The sequence below is a fragment of the Meriones unguiculatus genome, chromosome 8 (assembly GCF_030254825.1).
Source record: "Meriones unguiculatus strain TT.TT164.6M chromosome 8, Bangor_MerUng_6.1, whole genome shotgun sequence".
In the NCBI taxonomy this organism is placed as follows: Eukaryota; Metazoa; Chordata; class Mammalia; order Rodentia; family Muridae; genus Meriones; species Meriones unguiculatus.
The window spans coordinates 85962501-85980848 of NC_083356.1; the positions used below are offsets into that span (position 1 = coordinate 85962501).

Consider the following 18348-nt stretch of genomic DNA (forward strand, 5'->3'; position numbering starts at 1 on the left):
CATCACTTATTTTAAATTGCTATTTTAGGATCAAAAACCACAAACAGTTTTTGTCAGCGACTTTTTAAAAGCTTCACAAACTACTTAAGAACTAAAAGTGAATTACTGAAACAGGATTTCCAAAGCAATTACAAACTATAAAGAAAAGGATAAATCTTATCGCTTTGTAGACACCATCAAGGCCCCATCAACAGTGGACAGTAAGAAGCCCAAAGCAAACCTGGAATTTCCCAGGTTTCTTAACACCTCTTTCTCATCCAGAAGCCATTTGCCATCACCAGAACCCTTCACTGCTCAAAAGATATACACAGACTCAGATGTGTTCAAGGATGAATTTAACTCACACAAACTTCTTGCTCTATGAACCGGTTGCCTTATGGCGCATACTTTGTTCAAACAATGCCCAGCATGCACCTACTATGTTTTGGTTAATACGGTAGCTCACTCTGGAAAGCAAGTTCTCATCCACAGCACATGGTTCTGACACCATGTGACTGTGCTTGTCTGTAGTTTGCACTGAAAGCTTGCACAGAAAGTCTTGCTCAGAATGTAGGTATTTTGCTCGAATGCCAGCTTTCCAAAGTTAAGAGAGAAAACTATGAACTGATCCCACATTTTTGTGAATACATACATCGGTGTACCTGCCTACACCATCACAGCATCTCTCTCTCTCTCTCACACACACACACATACACACTGCTAAATCTGCCTCCAATTAACCAAAAGCACAATTTTGCCCTGACAGGGAAGATTTCATTTGGCCCACATATGACTAGGGAGCCGATTTCATTTCCTGTAAAAAAACCCCCTCAAATGCCACAAAGTTACCTGACTCAGCTGCTTGTAGAAATCAAATTCAGTCAGAGATAACAGCTAATCATTTGTCACAGTAAGAAGCAATTCCCTGAAATCGGAAGGGAAAACCTGCCGCTTCAATCCGCAGGTCTGTCAGATTGCTAGAAATTACATTCTGCTCTGACTAACCCCTGCACTTGGATTGCTAACAACACGCAGCCTGCTCTATCAAAAGAGAATATCATACAACCAGGAACCGCTTTTGATTCGCTCTGTTCCAATAACCTGAGAAAAGTTTATGGACATGCTTTGCTGCCTGGACCTCAATTTCCACCAACCTGCACACTGTTTTGAATTTATAGTGCTGTGGAACTCATAGTAATATAAGGAAAATTTATGGGCTGGCTATCTGCTGCTTCATTGAAAGAAAATTAAGAGTTGGCTTTATAACGGCACAACTGATAGTTGCTTTCTGATGCTTTGAGGAAGCATACCCTTTGGAGGCTTCAATTAAAATGCCAAAAGAGAGAAGGCAAATTGATTAAGTCTCAAAATACAATTTATATATATATATTTTTAGGAATATTTCTCAGGAGGGAATAAACTTTATATTCTTCTATGTAAACACTATTTGTACCGTACATAAGTTTAATAAAAATGATGTACAACCTTTTTATTAGATTTATAATTTGCATACAGGTAGTAAATATGGAATTAGGGTAAAAATGTTTCTCTCTCTCTCTCAAACACACACATGTACAGAGAAAACTATCCTCTCTCTATCACATCCTTAGTAACAATTAAGTATCAGGCCACTATAGCCTAGCAAGCCATTATTATTACTTTAGGGATATTTCAAGGTGGCTTATTCACCTCCAAGAAGTTACTGCTTTCAGTTACAATCACCGAATCTTAAATAAATAAATAAATAAACAAACAAATAAATAAATAAATATCACACAGACACAGAAACCAAGAAGATGTCTTTTATAAGCAACATTCCACAAAAACATGGCCACATCGCTATGCCCATCCACATTACAACTCTTCCCTGTAACCCAAAGTTCGAGACACTAGGCAGCACAGAAGCTGCCTCAAACACTACATCTATTCCAAGTTTGCTCCATTTTCAAGCATTTTCTTTTCCACAGACTCAGCTGAGGATGGAGCGTGAGCGATGACTCTTAGTTCCCTTTGCCTTTGTCAAACTGTGTCACAACCATGAAGTTATTTTAACAGAGTTTATTTGCCTAGGTATTTCCTTTCCTTGTAGAAGTATAAGAGAAAAGGAAACAACAATTTAATCTGTAAGTAAAGTGAAGTGGGGATGAGGGACTGCTCCAGCCCTGGCCAGGGGCAGACTTAGTCAGCCATCACTATGTGAGATTTTTGAGCTTAAAAAAAAATCATAAATCCCTTCTTTCATTTCAATTTTCCTCAAGCAACTGCAGTGGGAATTAGACAGGTTTGAAAGATCTAATTTCTTTCTAGGATGAGACCTGATTGCTTCTATCATGGTTAATACTGACTTAAATTGGGGAATCTGTACAAATTCTTCAATATGTGGCATATTTGAATTTTTAAAAAAAAATCCTTGACATATATATCCATAATTGATCAACTAATAGGTTTGGTTGGGTTGCACAGCAGACTTCCCTGAAGTCGCTCTAATACTGCCTTCCTAGATCAAAAGCAAACCCTTTGGCCTTCAATCTGGCTCTTACATGTCATCCATACAGTGTCCAGGACTTAAGCTCCATTACTGTATGAGTATGCAAACCAGTGGATTTCACAATCCGATGTCACCCAGACAGAGGCACAGGGTGCCAAGCTCTCCTTACTAAGGGCTCTCTCATCCCGGGCCAGCTCAGGGATCTGAGAAGCCGCTCTAGTTAAAGAGAAGTCACCTGACTGTGAAGTTCCCTCCTGTCTATTTTCAGTCACCATGGTCACAGTCACCATGAGTCAGGGTTCCTCAGAGCAGCTCTGGCCAGTACAGCCTCTCCATGGAAGAGCAGGGACCTCTCTCAGGGGAATAACGTGGTGAACACACACTGTCATTACCTAAAGGCTTTCTTACTTCTGGAGTTTCATGCGTGTCTTAAGGACCCTCTTCAGAGCTCTCTGTTTCAGTGCCTGTTGATGATACAGTGAGAACTGTGTGTGTGTGTGATTCATCTGCTCAGAGCAGATCATCTTCCTTTCTCCTTTCCTCCTGGTCATTAGAACAATCCTGAGAGGGGCAAACTATTGTCATGGGTTTGTAGATGAGTTAACAGAGATTGAAAGAAAAAAAAAAAAAAAAGAAATGTAACTACCTTTACCTCAACTTAGCTCATGTTGTGAACTGGACCTGATTCCCGACTCTGCTCTTTCTACTGCCTCTAAAGCACAAATTCAAGTCAAAATTTAGGACTACTTAGCAGAGGGCAGTGGTGTAAGAGTCCCGTCTTGCTCATTTGAGTTAGCAGAAATGACTCCGGAAGGAGGGAAGGGGAGAAGAGGAAAGAAGGAAGGCAAAGTAAAATCAGCTCCACTGCAGTTGAAAGAAAAGGAAGGGCGTGCGGACAACAACCTGCTCAACAAGTGTCAGTGTATGTTTACCTTGCTCAAAGAATTTAAACACTTCAGTGTATTGATCTGCCTGTCTGTTTGTTTGTTTGTTTGGGCTGGAGAAATGGCTCAGCCGTTAAAAGCAGCTGTTGCTATTGCCAAGTACCTGGTTTGGTTTCCAGCATCTACTCGCTGGCTCACAACCATCGTTTCAGGCCCTCTCGCGACTTCTGTGGTGCAGTACATGTGCATACATACAGGCAAAACTTCCACACACGTACACTAAGAACGAATAAATCTGAAAAAAAGTATTTTAAAACTGAGTTATGTGACTATTTTCCACCATGTTCATTCTCATCTTCTAATCTATCTGAACATAAAATTCCAATGGATTTTACAGATATACAGACACTAGGATACGAAATAACTCACCTAAGATTTCTTTTGGCTTGTTTTTTTCCTGTCTCAGTGAATAGTTCTTTCAGAATTCAAGGTTAGGTGTTCATTTTCTTTGGTTGGAGATACTGCTCAGCGTAGCTGGACAAGGCCTGGGCCTTACCTCCGGGATGAACAACACCGGTTTCCTTGTTTGTGACGGTTGAAGCACTAGTAGGAGATTGAATGTGCAACAGGGCATACTACCCATGGGACCTGCGAGCCAAGCTCCATACAAACTCTATTTCCCATATTCCTGAGGTCTTGTTTTTTTGTTGTTGTTTTTTTAATTACTTATTTTATATATGTAGAATTGAAACATAAACTCTGGATAGGAAGACAATGTGAAATGTTTTCCAATCATCATGTCAACAAAGGGGAAAAAAAATGAAACCAGCTTTTATAAGAGGACCTTCAGGGGCGAGTGAGATGGCTCAGTGGGTAAAGGCACTTGCCTTCAAGCCTGATGACATGAGTTCAGTTCCTGGGACTTACATGTTACAAGTACAGGACCTACTCCCATAACATGTCCTGTCTGCTGATGTGTGGACATCATGTGTGGACACACAATAGATAAATTAAAAAAAATCAAAATATTAAAAAAAGATCTCAAACAAGAAAAGAATGATTTCAGAGGAATCTACTATTATTGTCTACTGGTAGAGTTCTGCCACTGTCCTTGGATAAGACATACTGATGTTACGGAACTTGACATTAAACAAACAAACAAAAAAAGCCATCAGTTTAAAATTTTGTTCACATTTCCATTGATAGAAGATATACCGCCACTTAAGTTTTCTGAGAAAAAAAGAAAAGCCCTGCCCACTCTGAAATTTAAGTAGCCAGCCCTTGAGAGATCACTGGGGAGAGGCGGTGTTTTCTCAGGTTTAACTAAATAATTTATGCATACTTTCACTTTGGCATGATGAAGCAATTTTAGCCTTTAAAACCCACAACTACTCAAGAGGGAAAAGGTCTGGTTCCTGCAACTTAAATAATTTAAACATCCAGGTGGAAATGCTTCCAGCAGTTTCCCTTTTTAAGACAAAGAGATGACTTTAGAAACGTGAGATACCAAGAAAAAAAGAAAGAATTGATAAAAGACATAACCTCGGATGCATTTAATTTAGAGTGGAGATCCTACATTTTTTATTTTTTTTTTAAATGATGGGCTCCAGAATGAGGCATGAGGTAAAAATGCCTGCTTTCCTGGGGATCGTAACAAATAGAAATGTGTGAGCAGAGTCCTGAGCTAAATGTATACATACATAACATAACATAACATAACATAACATAACATAACATAACATAACATAACATAACATGAATAGAAGTATTTGTAAAGGCTAATGCAACCCTGTAACTCCTCAGCCCACGCTGTATGCATGAGGTGTCTATCAGAGGTCTCAGACAGAATTGTACTAAGACACACTGTGCTTTGATCTCAGGCTTCTTGGCTTATATAAATGCATGCATCTTTTGGTACATAACTGCATACACTAGGATTAATGAAATGGGGTTAGATACCATTTTTGGACCTAGAGCTGCAGAAAAGGCCACTTGGATCTACCAAATACTGCAGGAGGCTTTAAGATTTAAGTGCCCCGCACAATGGGCCCTCTGAGTCCATGACCTTTGGCCCTGTGTTAGATTTCAGAGCTGCTATGGGGAAATTTTCCTTCTCACTTGCAGGTCTGTAATGACCTGTCAAAGAGGGTGGGGCTTGGAACACGGACATGTAGGTTTGAAGGACAGCTTTTAATCAGCAAGTTTTGAGGTTACAAGTGTTTCTGCTGTCTCAGAAACATCCCCCCAAATGTCTAGAGTAAACATGAATTTCAACGAAGGTGCAAAATAAGATAACAGGTACAACTAAGAGAGAGTTTCCTTTAGAGTTGACCGAAATAAAAAATGATATGAGAAGGGTAAAATAAATATTTCTGTGTATGTATCCATTAAAGAGGGGGTTTGGCTTCATTCCCTAAGAGGAACAAGGGTCTTCAAAAATGTATGTACTTTAGCATTTGGTGTTTGTGCAGTGTGCACATACAACAGCTAGGTGTGGAGAGAGATCTTGCAGGAGACAGCTGCGGTGGGCAGGCTGAGTGTGTGTGTGGCCAGGGTGCAGAAAGCAGAGCTGCTGAAACCCCGCAGCAGGTCCAGGCTGTCGTGCTGACGACTGCGTTCTGAATTCAATGCTGGCTCTGTTTTTTGTGTTGGGGATGTGGGTGAGGGTTACCTAAGTGACATGCGCTAGAGCAGTGGCGTGAGACGAGGGAATTGAGTCAGGGATGCGTCAGTGCTCCGAGGTGGTTTCAGAAGTAGTAGTCCCGGTATCTACATAGGTTCCCAACACTGATTACTGGGGCCAGGAATGCGAACGGAGCTGGGAAGACTGGAGTGCCTGGACAAGAATGGGAAGATTGAGTTTGTCTTGGCGGGCCACACTTGTAATCTCAGCACTGCAGGAGGCAGAGGCGGGTGGATCTCTGATTTCTAGTCCTGCCTGGTCTATGAAGCAAGTCCAAGACAGCTAGGGCTACACAGAGAAACCCTGTCTCTAAAAAAAAAAGGTTCTCGAACAAGGCTGGAAAGACTGGAGTGTGTGGGTGGCTGTTCTTTCATTTTATACCTCCCCTTTCTTTGGTCATCCATTGACTTTAATTAAGCCCAGCCAGCCTCATAAGCATGGGAAACTTGGAAAACTTTTTGTTTAAAGTGACCTTGTTCCCAGGATTTGCCCTACAACTGCTCTCAGCTCTGTTGCAAGGCTGAATATTCACATTCTTTCTCTGAATCTCAGAACGTGGCACCTGGAAATTTCTAATCTCCTCCAAGCCATAATACATGAAGTACTGTGTCCGAACAAAAAGAAACATTTCTTCTAAGGAAAAGAACCCTTCCTGTAATCTTGCTGGTTAGACTTCTTCGCTGTATTATTTTAAGTCAATTAATTCAAATTTAAAAATAATGAAATTACTAGCAGAGACTCTAAACTTCTTTTTACTATATTAAATTGGGCAGATTGCTTCTCTCCTTCTAATTATGAATGTTGCAGTTACAAAAGAAACTGTCATTTTGATAGAGCAAAAGACAATCTGTCTGCCAAAAATGTCCAACCATAATTCTAAAAAAAAAAAAAGTCACTGGATGAGGAACATGCTACTTTGTTTGATGTACTGTCTTATTGGAAACCTAATTTGCTTTCAACCTTTGAGACAACACATAAGTTTGTGTGACTAATTTTTCTTGGAAATATGAGTAATTAGAATTAGGGGACGTTTTCATAGCAGGAGTGGACAGGTTTTTAAAGAAATTCAAAGTAAGTGTTACAGTTATTTGCTTTGCTTTTTTATGGCACTCCTAAAACCAAGTAGAAGGGGTGCTGAGCTTTGTACTGGATAATGTGGCTCCGCATGTAAATTGTGGGTGATTGCAAAGTACGGAAAGGTTTACTACCTAAGGTGAGCCCTCCCAGAGCTCTTGGAGTATAAAAGCATTAAGCGTGTGTTCTAACAAAGTCATAAAAATCAATAAACAGGAACCCCCCACCTGTGCAATGGCCCTAGTGTTAAGTTTTATACATGTAGTAATAGTACATATCAATTTTCACCGTCCTTCCTACACTAGCTCTTACAGGGCCTGCCACCACCGGAGGCCAGGGCTGCACCATTCACCCATCCCACAGAGCTGTCTGCATGCCAGGCCCGTTGCATCATTGTCAGTTTTATTCTATTTGTAACTGGACAAGGCTGTAGCCCTCGCTCAATACGCCCACTCAGTGGCACAACAATTGCAAACTGTGTACCTCCGTTTAAAGAGCTTACATGTTCTCCTGAAAGAAAACCAGAACTGTTGCTTACTAATGCCCCAGACTCAGGAGGCTTGCCCAGGAGAAGGGGAAAGCCATGTCACTTCCACTGACATCTGACCTCATCCAACTGCTGCAGGCTTATCTACCAAGGTTTGAAAACACACACACACACACACACACACACACACACACACACATACACACACACATTCTGGAGAAACAGTTGGATGATCAGCTTCCACAGCAAGTATTAAAGCCTGTGTCCCTTAAAAGCCAGAAGATTCAGAAAGCTCAGGTCACCCTCTCACTATAGTGAGGGTAACATATGCTAAAAATTAGGCCCTCAGGATTCAGCATGCTCACCAGGCTACAGAAATAACTACTAACATCACACTTACTTCATAATTAAAGGAAATCCTCTCACCCCACCTCCCCATTTCTACCAATAAGGCAGAAAATATCCCTGAATGTGTGACCTTTGTGCCACATCCACTCCGTGCCACCCGTTAGCCTACGCAGAGCGAGGGGTGGGGGCAGGCCTCGTTAAATCACAGCCACTTGTTGGTAAGGAGATCCAATAATACTGCGGTGGGGTGCCGCACTGCAGACAGTCTAAAGGAAAAAAGAAAGACATAAAGGAGAAAAAAAAAAAAACAAAATAAAACACAAAAACCCTGCTTTTTAATTATAACCCAGAGATAACCACTCCAAGGTAATGGGAAACATTCGAGAAGACCACCTCGATTCACACACAAAGCTTGGTGTCTCCCCCCCACCCCACTTCTTTCAGTGGTTTCTATTGCTTATAGTTTTAATGGGGCCTGGGAAACAAAAGAAGGCCCTTGTTGATGACTCCTCTTCTCTCCTCCCCAGGAAAAACAAAACAAAACAAAACAAAACAAAAACCCAGGACTTTTATCTGTCTAAGGTTGCCTTTGACAGCGCTCACAGCACGGGAGTGCCACGCACGGGCACTTAAAGATGCGTCATTTAGGAGCATAAAAATAGAATAAAGTTGTTCAGTAAATGAGGAATTAGTATACAACTCAAGCGCTGTGGCATGAAACAGGCAAACATGAGCTACTCCACATTTTTGCTTTTTTTTTTTTTCCGGAACAAAAAAATAAAAAATATAGAAAATGGCAAATGCACCTCTAAGCTTGCTACCTCATGAAGGTGTGCCTGAAGTTTTGCTACTTTCCAATGGCTTCTGTGAGGATAGTTGTGATGGAAATTATGGGGAAATGGACATTTCTAGCAAGGCAAAGGAAGTGAGGCACTACAGTTGTGAACAGCTGGCGTACAATAGATAATTTAAGGGAAAGTGACCCTCATGTATAATTTTTAACTGAAGAACTGTCAGGCCCCATTAGTTCCAATAGGGCCTGCCAGGGCCAAGATTGGTTTATAGGAGTATTGTATTCGCACTGCTCCTAAGGACCAGCATGAAAACATAATATGGGGATTCAGTAAATTCAGTGTTTTTAAAAATTGTACACATTGTTTGTTACACTGACATCAATGCTTGCTGCCTCTGTGTTCAGATGAAAGGCACAACGGGGGTAGCAACTTCCACAGTAAACAATCTGTGAAAAAGCCCTTCTGAGCAGTCGTAACTGTGTTCTGAAGTAGCTCCCGAACATTAAAAGGGACACGCAAATGGTGGCCATCTCGTGATTGTTCTCGGTGGCACCGAACGCTTATGACCAAGAGACTTCAGAAAGAAACAGGGACAGAGAGCAGGCTCATCAACCCAGCCAATCCAGGTGCTTGTGAGAGGTATGGAAACTGTCAGCAGTCGTCTGTGAAGGATGTAATGAGTTCTAACTGGGGGATGTAACATATGCTTCAAAAGTCACAGTCAAAGTAAAATCATACAGGGAAAAGAGGCCACCTCCCCCTTGTTAGGTTGAGGAGCGGAGCGTTCTTGGAACTGGAGTTATCTCACCTAAACACCTGGTAGGACCACCGTGCGGCACAAGACGCTCACTTCCCTGGAAGCATGGACTCGCCGTAAGGCGGAGGAAGGTGTGAATACTCGGGGACAGTTTCATGGAGAAAAAGCAATGGTGGTGATATTTGTTCAAAACGCTCCCTTCTCCGGAGGCCTTCTGGAGCTCTACAAATGGCTGCCGTATTTGGCATCTGCTGGAACACACTGTCCTTGATTTTATTGTGTGATGCTGTGCTGTTTAAAGTCATGTTTGCCTTACCTCTGTGTCCCAAGGGAGAGCTGCTTGATAGCGTCATGTTGTTCTTTGGCGTAAGTGTTTCGGGGAAGTTTGAGGCAGTTATATCCCAAATTAATGGGATTCTTGGCATTCTCTCTCCCTTTTAATGCTGCACTGATGTGGACTTAGCCTATTTAGGTGGTTTGTCTTTCTACAAATACGAAGTAATCACGGCAGTATCTTTATACATTTAAATCTATGATTTTGTTATTTGGAGAGGCAACCATTCAATTCCATAATTACAGCCACTCAAATCAGAGTCTGCTAATTAGCTAACAGAGCGGGGCTTTACAGGTATTACAGAATATTCTCCACTAGACACCATATCACAAGCAATCATTAGGTTGGGTATAAAGGGCTTAAATACTAATGTATTTTTAAATTTGTTTTATAAACTAAACAAGCAATCAATGTATATTAATAAACATAATTACATTTCTGGCATCTGTCCATTCATTGGACCTTGACAGCTCCAGAAAACACATCAGCAAAACTCACTGACCACAACACTAAAGTGAGATCACCAGTGATATCCTCGCAAAGATTCCTTATGCATGAAACATCCTGGTGCGGGGAGAGGGAAACCTCTGCAGTTTCCATTGCATCCTTTACAGATGTTCCAGGCTAAGACTCTGACAGATAGTTCCCACTCAAAACACTACTTCCAAATGGCCATAAAACAAGCCCTAATGAGGCGATAAACCTATTTACCTTTGATTAGGTGAGTTGCTCGATAAGATAACACAGCAAAGCACTTTCTAAGAGTAAATATCCGCAGAAATCGCCAGCTGTGACCGTTCTGTCGGGATCCTAGTGATGAGCCTGGGTGCTCATCCAGGAAGACCTTAGCCCATAGAATCTCCAAATTGGCTTTGCCAATGGACAGAGCCGCACGTAGGAGACACTTTCATCACCAGTAGTTTTCAGAATACTCTTTTCTTTCTGGCACATACCTGTAATTCTAACACTTGAAAACACTAGCTCAAAAACAAAAAAGAAGACGCTCAATAAAACCTGAGGATGAGGATGGAAGGAAAGTAGACACTAGACCCTCAGACTCTGTAAGTCCACAACAGTATGCTGCATGCTAGCTTCTCAACAAACTCGGGATGCTCGTGAGAACTGAGACGATTATTTCCCCCATATCTGTATGCCCCAGGGTAGTCCTGTCTGTGGCCTGTGTTTGACTGTAACCGGTCCGTTTTGAATATGCGGATTTTCATTGTTGTTTTTAATGAAGACAATAAAAACGGTTATGCTGTGGAGTTCAATTCATTTTTCTTATGTGGAAGGAGCCTTGTATCTAGTCTTATGAATATAAATTTGGATGTCTTACTGCCTTTTGACAAATAAGACAATAGGCATGCCCCAGGAGCACTCTACAATAATATTCCCTCCACTCATCTTTGCCGGCCTTCCTGCATGGTGGCTTTAGCATAGTCTTTGTAAAGGCATGGTCACTGCATACATGTAAGAAGACTCTTACCCTTTGATACTCAACAATATCATAACAATTACTCTTAGCCTAACAAGAAAAAAATATATATGTATATACATATATATATATATATATACACTAAAATTGGAAGACAAATAAAGCCCAAATAGTAGCCTCCCAAATTACTTGTATGCATTCTAAAATAAAGAAAATATGAATAAAAGGTAACTTATTCAGTGTCACTTGTACATATTTATGGTTTAAAAATTAGTCAAAGTTTATGTCTTGAGGTTGCACCCACGGAAAGCCAGATGTGCCTTGTGCATGTGACCTAAGACAGGCCTAGAGCAACAACTAGATAATTTCTCGCTCTTCCTCTACACCGTCGATTGCGGCGGCTTTCTGAGGTGAGAGAAACTGACAGCACTAACTCTCCAGGGCAGAACTTTCCAGTCAAGTGGATCAACGGACTGAAAATCTCTTATGAATAGTCATTAGGCCTTCATTACAAACCCCTCAAAACCCAGTTCTCTTTTCGCAACCAAATGCCTTTTGTCATCTTCACAAGGTACATCATTTAATTACCAATTGATTTCTTTATATATGACAACATGTCAGATAGCAAAATACAGTGTATCTCCCTTAGGGGAGAAAAGTCTGTTAACTATCACTATGCCAGATTCCCGAGTTATCTGAAAAGCAGGCACCCTGCATGCTATTTCTTCATTCTAACCACTCTTCCTATCAGTAGACTTGCTTTCTGTTGAGAAAAAACAATAAAAGGAATATTTGGAAGCTAATGAGCACCGTGATGGAATTCCCCCCAAACCCTGAAACACCGTCAAATTGGCCAGGACGTGTTTTAAGCTTTCTCTTTATGAAAAGTGGATTCTTGACAACATATAGAGGACACGAAGTGAATTCTATAACATGACTGTATAGGGAGCTACCGCAGATTTCTACAGGAAAAGTCAAGCGGTTGTTCTCCTCATGCCACAAATTCCTCAGCCTCTGACTTCTGGGGCACAACTGCAGCCCGGTAATCAAGTCAGTGCTGTATTAATAAGCTGAATAACAGAGAATCTCAGAAATATACAGGACCGTTATACCGTAACAATGAAACCTCAAACAGAGTAAAGCAGGGCAGAGCTGAAGGTGGGCGTGAGGGAATAATGAGCCAGTGTTGTGGCAATGCGCTCCATTGTGTGGTGGTGTAAATGCCGGCTTCTCTCATGCACAGAGGCCACATTACACGAGCCCCGAGTGTTCCCAGAGTGTCACTGTGACTGGCTGTGCTAGAACCTGGCACGGACGGGCACTGAAAGCTGACATTATAGTCCAGGATGCGTTGCAGGTGTGCAGGCCTGGGAACGTGCTCTAATTACATATTTTCCTGCCTCGGAACAATTAAGGTCGCCAAAATAATTGCCAGTTTCTTAATCCCTCTCTAACAAGACTGACATAAGGAATGGTTTATTTTTCTCTGATTGTTTTGAAAGTGTTCCTCAAGATTTTGGTTTTCTATGGAACTGCATAAAACTAATTCTTATGTTCAGATGTGTGATTATTCCCATTGTTGGAAAAAAAAGACCCGTCTTTGAATTGTGATAAACTAAAATCATAGAAAAACAATGCAAACTATATAACCTGGTAGGTGGCTTAAATGTTTTTCTTTTAAAGAAGGTAAAATTTGCTTTAAAACCCCCGTTTTCACTTTCCAAACTGCATACCTCATGCAGAACATTAAAATGTGTAGAGGAAAGAAAGAAAAGCAGAGCTCAGGGAACAGACCAAATGGGTTGATCTTCATTTTCAGTGTTGACTCTTTATCTCATATTCAATTCTAGATGAAAGAGGGAGGCGTAGATTCCTTCAGAATCAAGTTAAATGTTTGGCCCCAATCACAGAAAAAGGCATCAATGTTAAAAATCCTATGTGTAGTTTGTGGTGGTTCTCTGATCCATTAATGAACTCTAGATAAGGTACCTGGTTGACTAATAACTACTGTGATGATCTTCACACCTCCCTTTGTTCATCCTTTCCTAGAGGTGCACCACCTGAGCACCACACGAAGGGCACAGTGATTTGATTACTGAAGGCATCAGCCGCCAAACTCACAGGTCTTCTTCACTAAAACCTATTTCTTTCATTTCATTAATTGTCAATTTTCCATTTCAGTTGGGTTCATTGGGCTGAGCCTGTTGAGAGAATTTTGAGGCAACTAACTCATTCTTGCTCCCCTTCTCACAAACTGGAAGGCAGCAGTAGGTGATGATTGAGTACTTAGTGGACAAACTGAAATCACATCAAGTACAGTGCAATTGAGTGCAGGCTGGACGGTGGGGCCAGCAGATGTAACTGATAGGGTTCAGGGAAGAAGAAGAGGCCTGAGCCTAGAGACTGGCAATGGGAGGACTCAAAACTGATTGTATCAGTAATGGAGACTTAAAGGAGATGAGCTTGGAAGGACTGAGGAGAGGTGGAGCAAATGGAAGGTGAGGCACATCTACCCTGAGTGGCTGAGGGAAGTGGGAGGAAAGGCCTGCTGTGAGAGAGAGCAAAGGAGGGAGCCACCAGCAAGGAAATGTGGAGCTGCAACAGGAAGGAAGCTTGAGTCTATCCTGGAGACAGTGACACAAGGCCTCGTACATCTGGGGCTGTCCCAAACTAGCCCGAATTTAGTGTCCCTACCATAAGACTTCTTGCTAAATACGGACAATAAAACGTATCTTCAAGGATTGACAAGGGCACTTTGTGGGTGCTTGAAAAGCCCACCCTTGTGCTGGTTAGTAACCAGTGCTCTCTCCTATAAGTAGCTCAGGTGTTAACCAGTGCTGTCTGGCTGAAAATAGGGCTTTTCTTCCAGGAGATGAAGGAAAAGCATTAATTCTTAAGTTCCAATGGTGGGGGTGTGTGTGTGTGTGTGTGACATGACAAAGAGTAAGAAGAGACATTCCTTGAAGCTCCTGTGGGGAGGGCAGAGATCAAAAATGGGCTGTGCCACAAAAAGTCATGTCATGTCTGGATGAAGTTCCCAGGGCCAGCAGATCTCTCTCTCCCCGCACCCTGTTAGAAACCGTGCCCCTTAGTGACTCCAGCTCATGCTTCCCTCATGCAGTTCTGTTAATTGTTCAAAGAAAGGACCTTTGAGCTCATCCTCCTTTGAGTTCTTGCGGATGCTTGGTACTTACCGTGAGCATCACTCTATCTTTCTATCAGCCACTCAGCCATCATTTCTTGAGTCCATATAGCATGTCCTATCCGAGCCTTGCCAAGCTGTTCTCTCTGACACTTATATATGAGTCCCTATGGGACATAGCACCTAGCCCATGGTAAACAGTTAATGGGTTAAAACAAAATGTTTTAAATAAGCTCAAGCTTTAAAAGATGATTTTCCTGGGGCGGAGAGATGGCCCAGCAGTTAAGAGGTCATAGCCCTCTTAGAGAGGACTGGTGTTTGGTTGTGAGTCACGTAGCTCCCAACCTTCTGTAAGTCCAGCTCCAGGGCCATCTGACTCCTCTTGCCTCAGTGGGTGTGGGCACCTGTGCTCATATGCTCTCCCCACACACATAATTAAAAAGAACAAAAATAAATTTTTCACAAGAGAGGTTTATTCGGTAGAAAGGTGCAGTCACTCGTGAGATAAGTTTGTGGGGATTTTGTTTGTTTTTGTTGTTGTTTTTAAAGCAGCAGCAGTTCAGTGGCTGCCTCCTGGGCACAGCTCAGCGGCACACACTGCCTTCACAGACACACCATGCATATCCATTTCTGACTGGTATAAATGCCATCAGTACTGAGCATTCACAAACACTCAGTATGCTGATCTCCGGAGTTTCTGCAGTCTCCCTGATAGACACCGCTCTGCGATTCCACACTACCCCACAGCAGGCTTTCTCCCTAACCCAATTTCCTTGACCTGTGTTTTCCTTTCAACCAGACTTCAGAGACAAAGACCAGTAAATTCATTTTCTTAGAAATACACCACCAGGGTTTCAGTCTGCGAGGCTGCTACTTATTTGCCTTACCTGAACAGCTATGTCGAGACAGGATAGCTCACTAAATACTGTTTTCCTCATTACCGTTATTACTTCAAAACGATCATTAATTTACTCCTTGGCTTTCTAAGTGGGGGAAACATCAAAGAAACTAGTTTCCCCTAATTCAACTTTTCTTGAAAGGTAACTGATTTACAAACAAATTACTTGTGCTTTGTAAGGAACTGCCAAATGTGTCTGCTCATTTGATACATTTTCAAGGGCTACGGTGTTGAAATGGAACTGTAAGAAGCTCCTGTGTGATCCACAAACAACTTCACGCTGTATTACACGTGCATCAGATACTGAGACCAAACTCTGAGTTGCAAGCAACCTGTGATGCAGAATGCCTGCTTGGCAAGGGCTCAGACAGCTTATTTAAATTGCAAACTTTGCAGTCACTACTCACAGGTGATTTTGAAAGTTCATTATAGAAACTAAATAGCTTTTTCTCCATACTTTGTTTCTTAAATCACACATACATCATCTTTGAAAGATGCTATTTAATGTCATTCTCACAGAAGTACACCAACTTTGTTAAGGAATTGCCTGGGAGACTAAAAATGTATTTAAAACAGGCATGAATCTTAAACAAATATTCCAACTGGGGTGCAAATAATGCCAGAATTCCTGGCTAGAAATTTCCAGCATGAACTTTGCCATGAATAGAGGTCACATGAGAAGTATTTTGAAGTCATAACTTTACAGCATAAGATGATCAAAGCCAAGTATTAATACATTATTTTATCGGCTCACCTTCTAAACAATATTTCAGTAGATTTCCTTTCACACAGTGATATTTGTAATAAATGTTCTGCCTTTGTTTTAAAGTCAGTCTGTAGAAAGATGACATCAGCTTAGCAAACAATAAAGTGCCTGTAATATTGTCTCCAGAGGGCTGTTACATTTACTTTGTAGCAGTAAAATTCAATTTTCAAAAAACACTACATGAATGATGTTAGGTTATTAACCCTATCACCACCGTAAAACATCATTATTGTGTACAGAATGTAGGTCACAATCTAGAAGCCATACATTTCTTTTTTGTCAAATAATCCACTTAAGCTTCTTTTCTCTCCTCAGGTCTGGGCTGCATCTCTTCTTTAGGGGGAGGAAACATTGCAGTGTTCTCTGCAGGCTGGAGGCCCGCACCCTCACTGTCTCCACAGCTCAGCTTTGAACCCATCTTCTCAGACTACCCACTACCAATGCCTATTGTTCTTGAATTGGAAATTAGCATATCATATCTTTTTCTTTCTCACACATGCTTCAATTCTAGGACAAGAAGAAAATGAGAATGTGTGTCCTATTTCAAAGGCAGAATCCATTTAATTTGAAGACCTTGAACACAAATGCTTATTTTGGGACCTTCAAATGTTACAATTCTTTGCCTGTGTGACTGCTGCAGTAAACTGATGCAGGGGACAGGGATTCCTCCTTCGTAGAAAGAAGGCTACTCAGGCACACTCACACCAGAAGGCAAAGAGTTAACTAGTTAAACTTCTACATACCTCCCAGGAACTTTCCAAAAGCTAACAATAAGTAAAAGAAGTGCTGGTTATCCATTTTTTAAAGGGATGGGATTGGTTTTAGAAGAAAGGGAAAGAGGATCAAACACCTCAATGCAACAAAAGGTTATGTCAGAGGGCCCTCAATCACACACCGCCTTCCACAACACATCCTCCAGCCTTCCAGAGCAGTCACCCTGGCAGCACAACTAAAAAGTTCCTGACATGAAAAGAACAAAAACCAAAGGGACAGAGGTAGTTATTGTCATGCTTGCACACCCCTCTCTCTCCCTTTCCCTTTCTCCCTCCCTCCCTCTCTCCCTTTCTCCCTCCTTCTTCCTCTCTCTCTCTCTCTCTTTTCTCCCTCTTTCTCTCTCATCTTTCTGTCTCTCTGTCTCTCTCTCCCATGCCTCTCTTTGCCTTTTCCTCTCTGCGTGAAACTTTTGCATAAACTAGTAGAGAAAAGTAATGGCATCGCTTTCTGAAGAGAAATCTGCTAGATGTAAGCCACCGCCAAGGTGGCGGGATAGGCCCAGTGGACTTTCTGTAAGAAACACCCGATGAACTGAGAGACTGCCTACATACTTCAGAAGACTCACCTGACATCAGTCAGGATAATTATAGCCCTGTAAATATGCCCAACCTTGCCTAGAAAGCACTTGGATTTTTAAATTGATGTTGTTTTCCTCCCAAATTCTGTCTTCAGTGCACAGTGGATGTTATTTGCATTTTCTGTATTGAGTCTTGAGGTAGCTTATCAGCATGTATGCATTTTTCCACTAAAATGTAAATTATTAACAAGTTGGAGTTTTCATTTGTTTTATCTCCTGATGTGAGATCTAAATAAGTATGCGCAACACTTACAATTCTTACCATTTCTCTTTCTAAGAAATTAATCTTACATGTGCTACACAACACATTTTCACACACATAACATACACCAGTGCCACGGGACAAATATTAAGCTGAGGAGCAAAGCTAAATGCTTTGTGGAGATGTAATCAAAGTATGTTAACCCAAAGGGCTATTTACAGATGTTTTCACCACCATCACTACTACCTCCATGGTCATCATCATCTTCATCACTACTTGGTGTCATCAGAAATCTTTCTTTCTTTCTTTCTTTCTTTCTTTCTTTCTTTCTTTCTTTCTTTCTCTTTGTTTTGTTTTTCAAGACAAGGTTTCTCTGTGGATGAGGCTTGCTTTGTAGACCAGGTTGGTCTTGAACTCACAGAGATCCGCCTGCCTCTGCCTCCCTGAGTGCTGGGATTACGGGAGTGACCACCACCCCGGGCAGACATCAGGGATTTTCAATTTGCTTTTATCTCAATGTCTAAGTCACAAGCTACTCTTATGAACTGATTAGAGAAACCTAGTTGTGCTAGCATCATGACTGACTTTCAAGGATCAAAGAGCTCGCAGTGTGTCAGAACTGAAGGGCTGTGATTGGCAGTTGCTTTTGAGGTATGGAGGTGATGACTATGAACATTCCAATGGGGCTGAATGGGTTTGAGTAAATTATTTAAATGGGTTCCAAAG

At 41.5% G+C, this 18348-nt stretch overlaps 1 protein-coding gene across 6 annotated transcripts in view; it reads right to left on the reverse strand.

The window, feature by feature from the left end:
- The window catches only part of Zeb2 (zinc finger E-box binding homeobox 2), a 132222-nt gene that overhangs the window by 65792 nt on the left and 48082 nt on the right, over positions 1-18348 (reverse strand). Inside the window, exon 1 of one of the 6 annotated variants that reach the window (XM_060390120.1) lies at positions 3515-3548. The exons of the other annotated variants lie outside the window; for them this stretch is intronic. Within the exon in view, the coding sequence (XP_060246103.1) occupies positions 3515-3533 (19 nt within the window). The 5' untranslated portion in view covers positions 3534-3548. Of the gene's footprint in view, positions 1-3514; positions 3549-18348 lie in introns of those variants that run through there. 6 annotated transcript variants of the gene reach the window in all.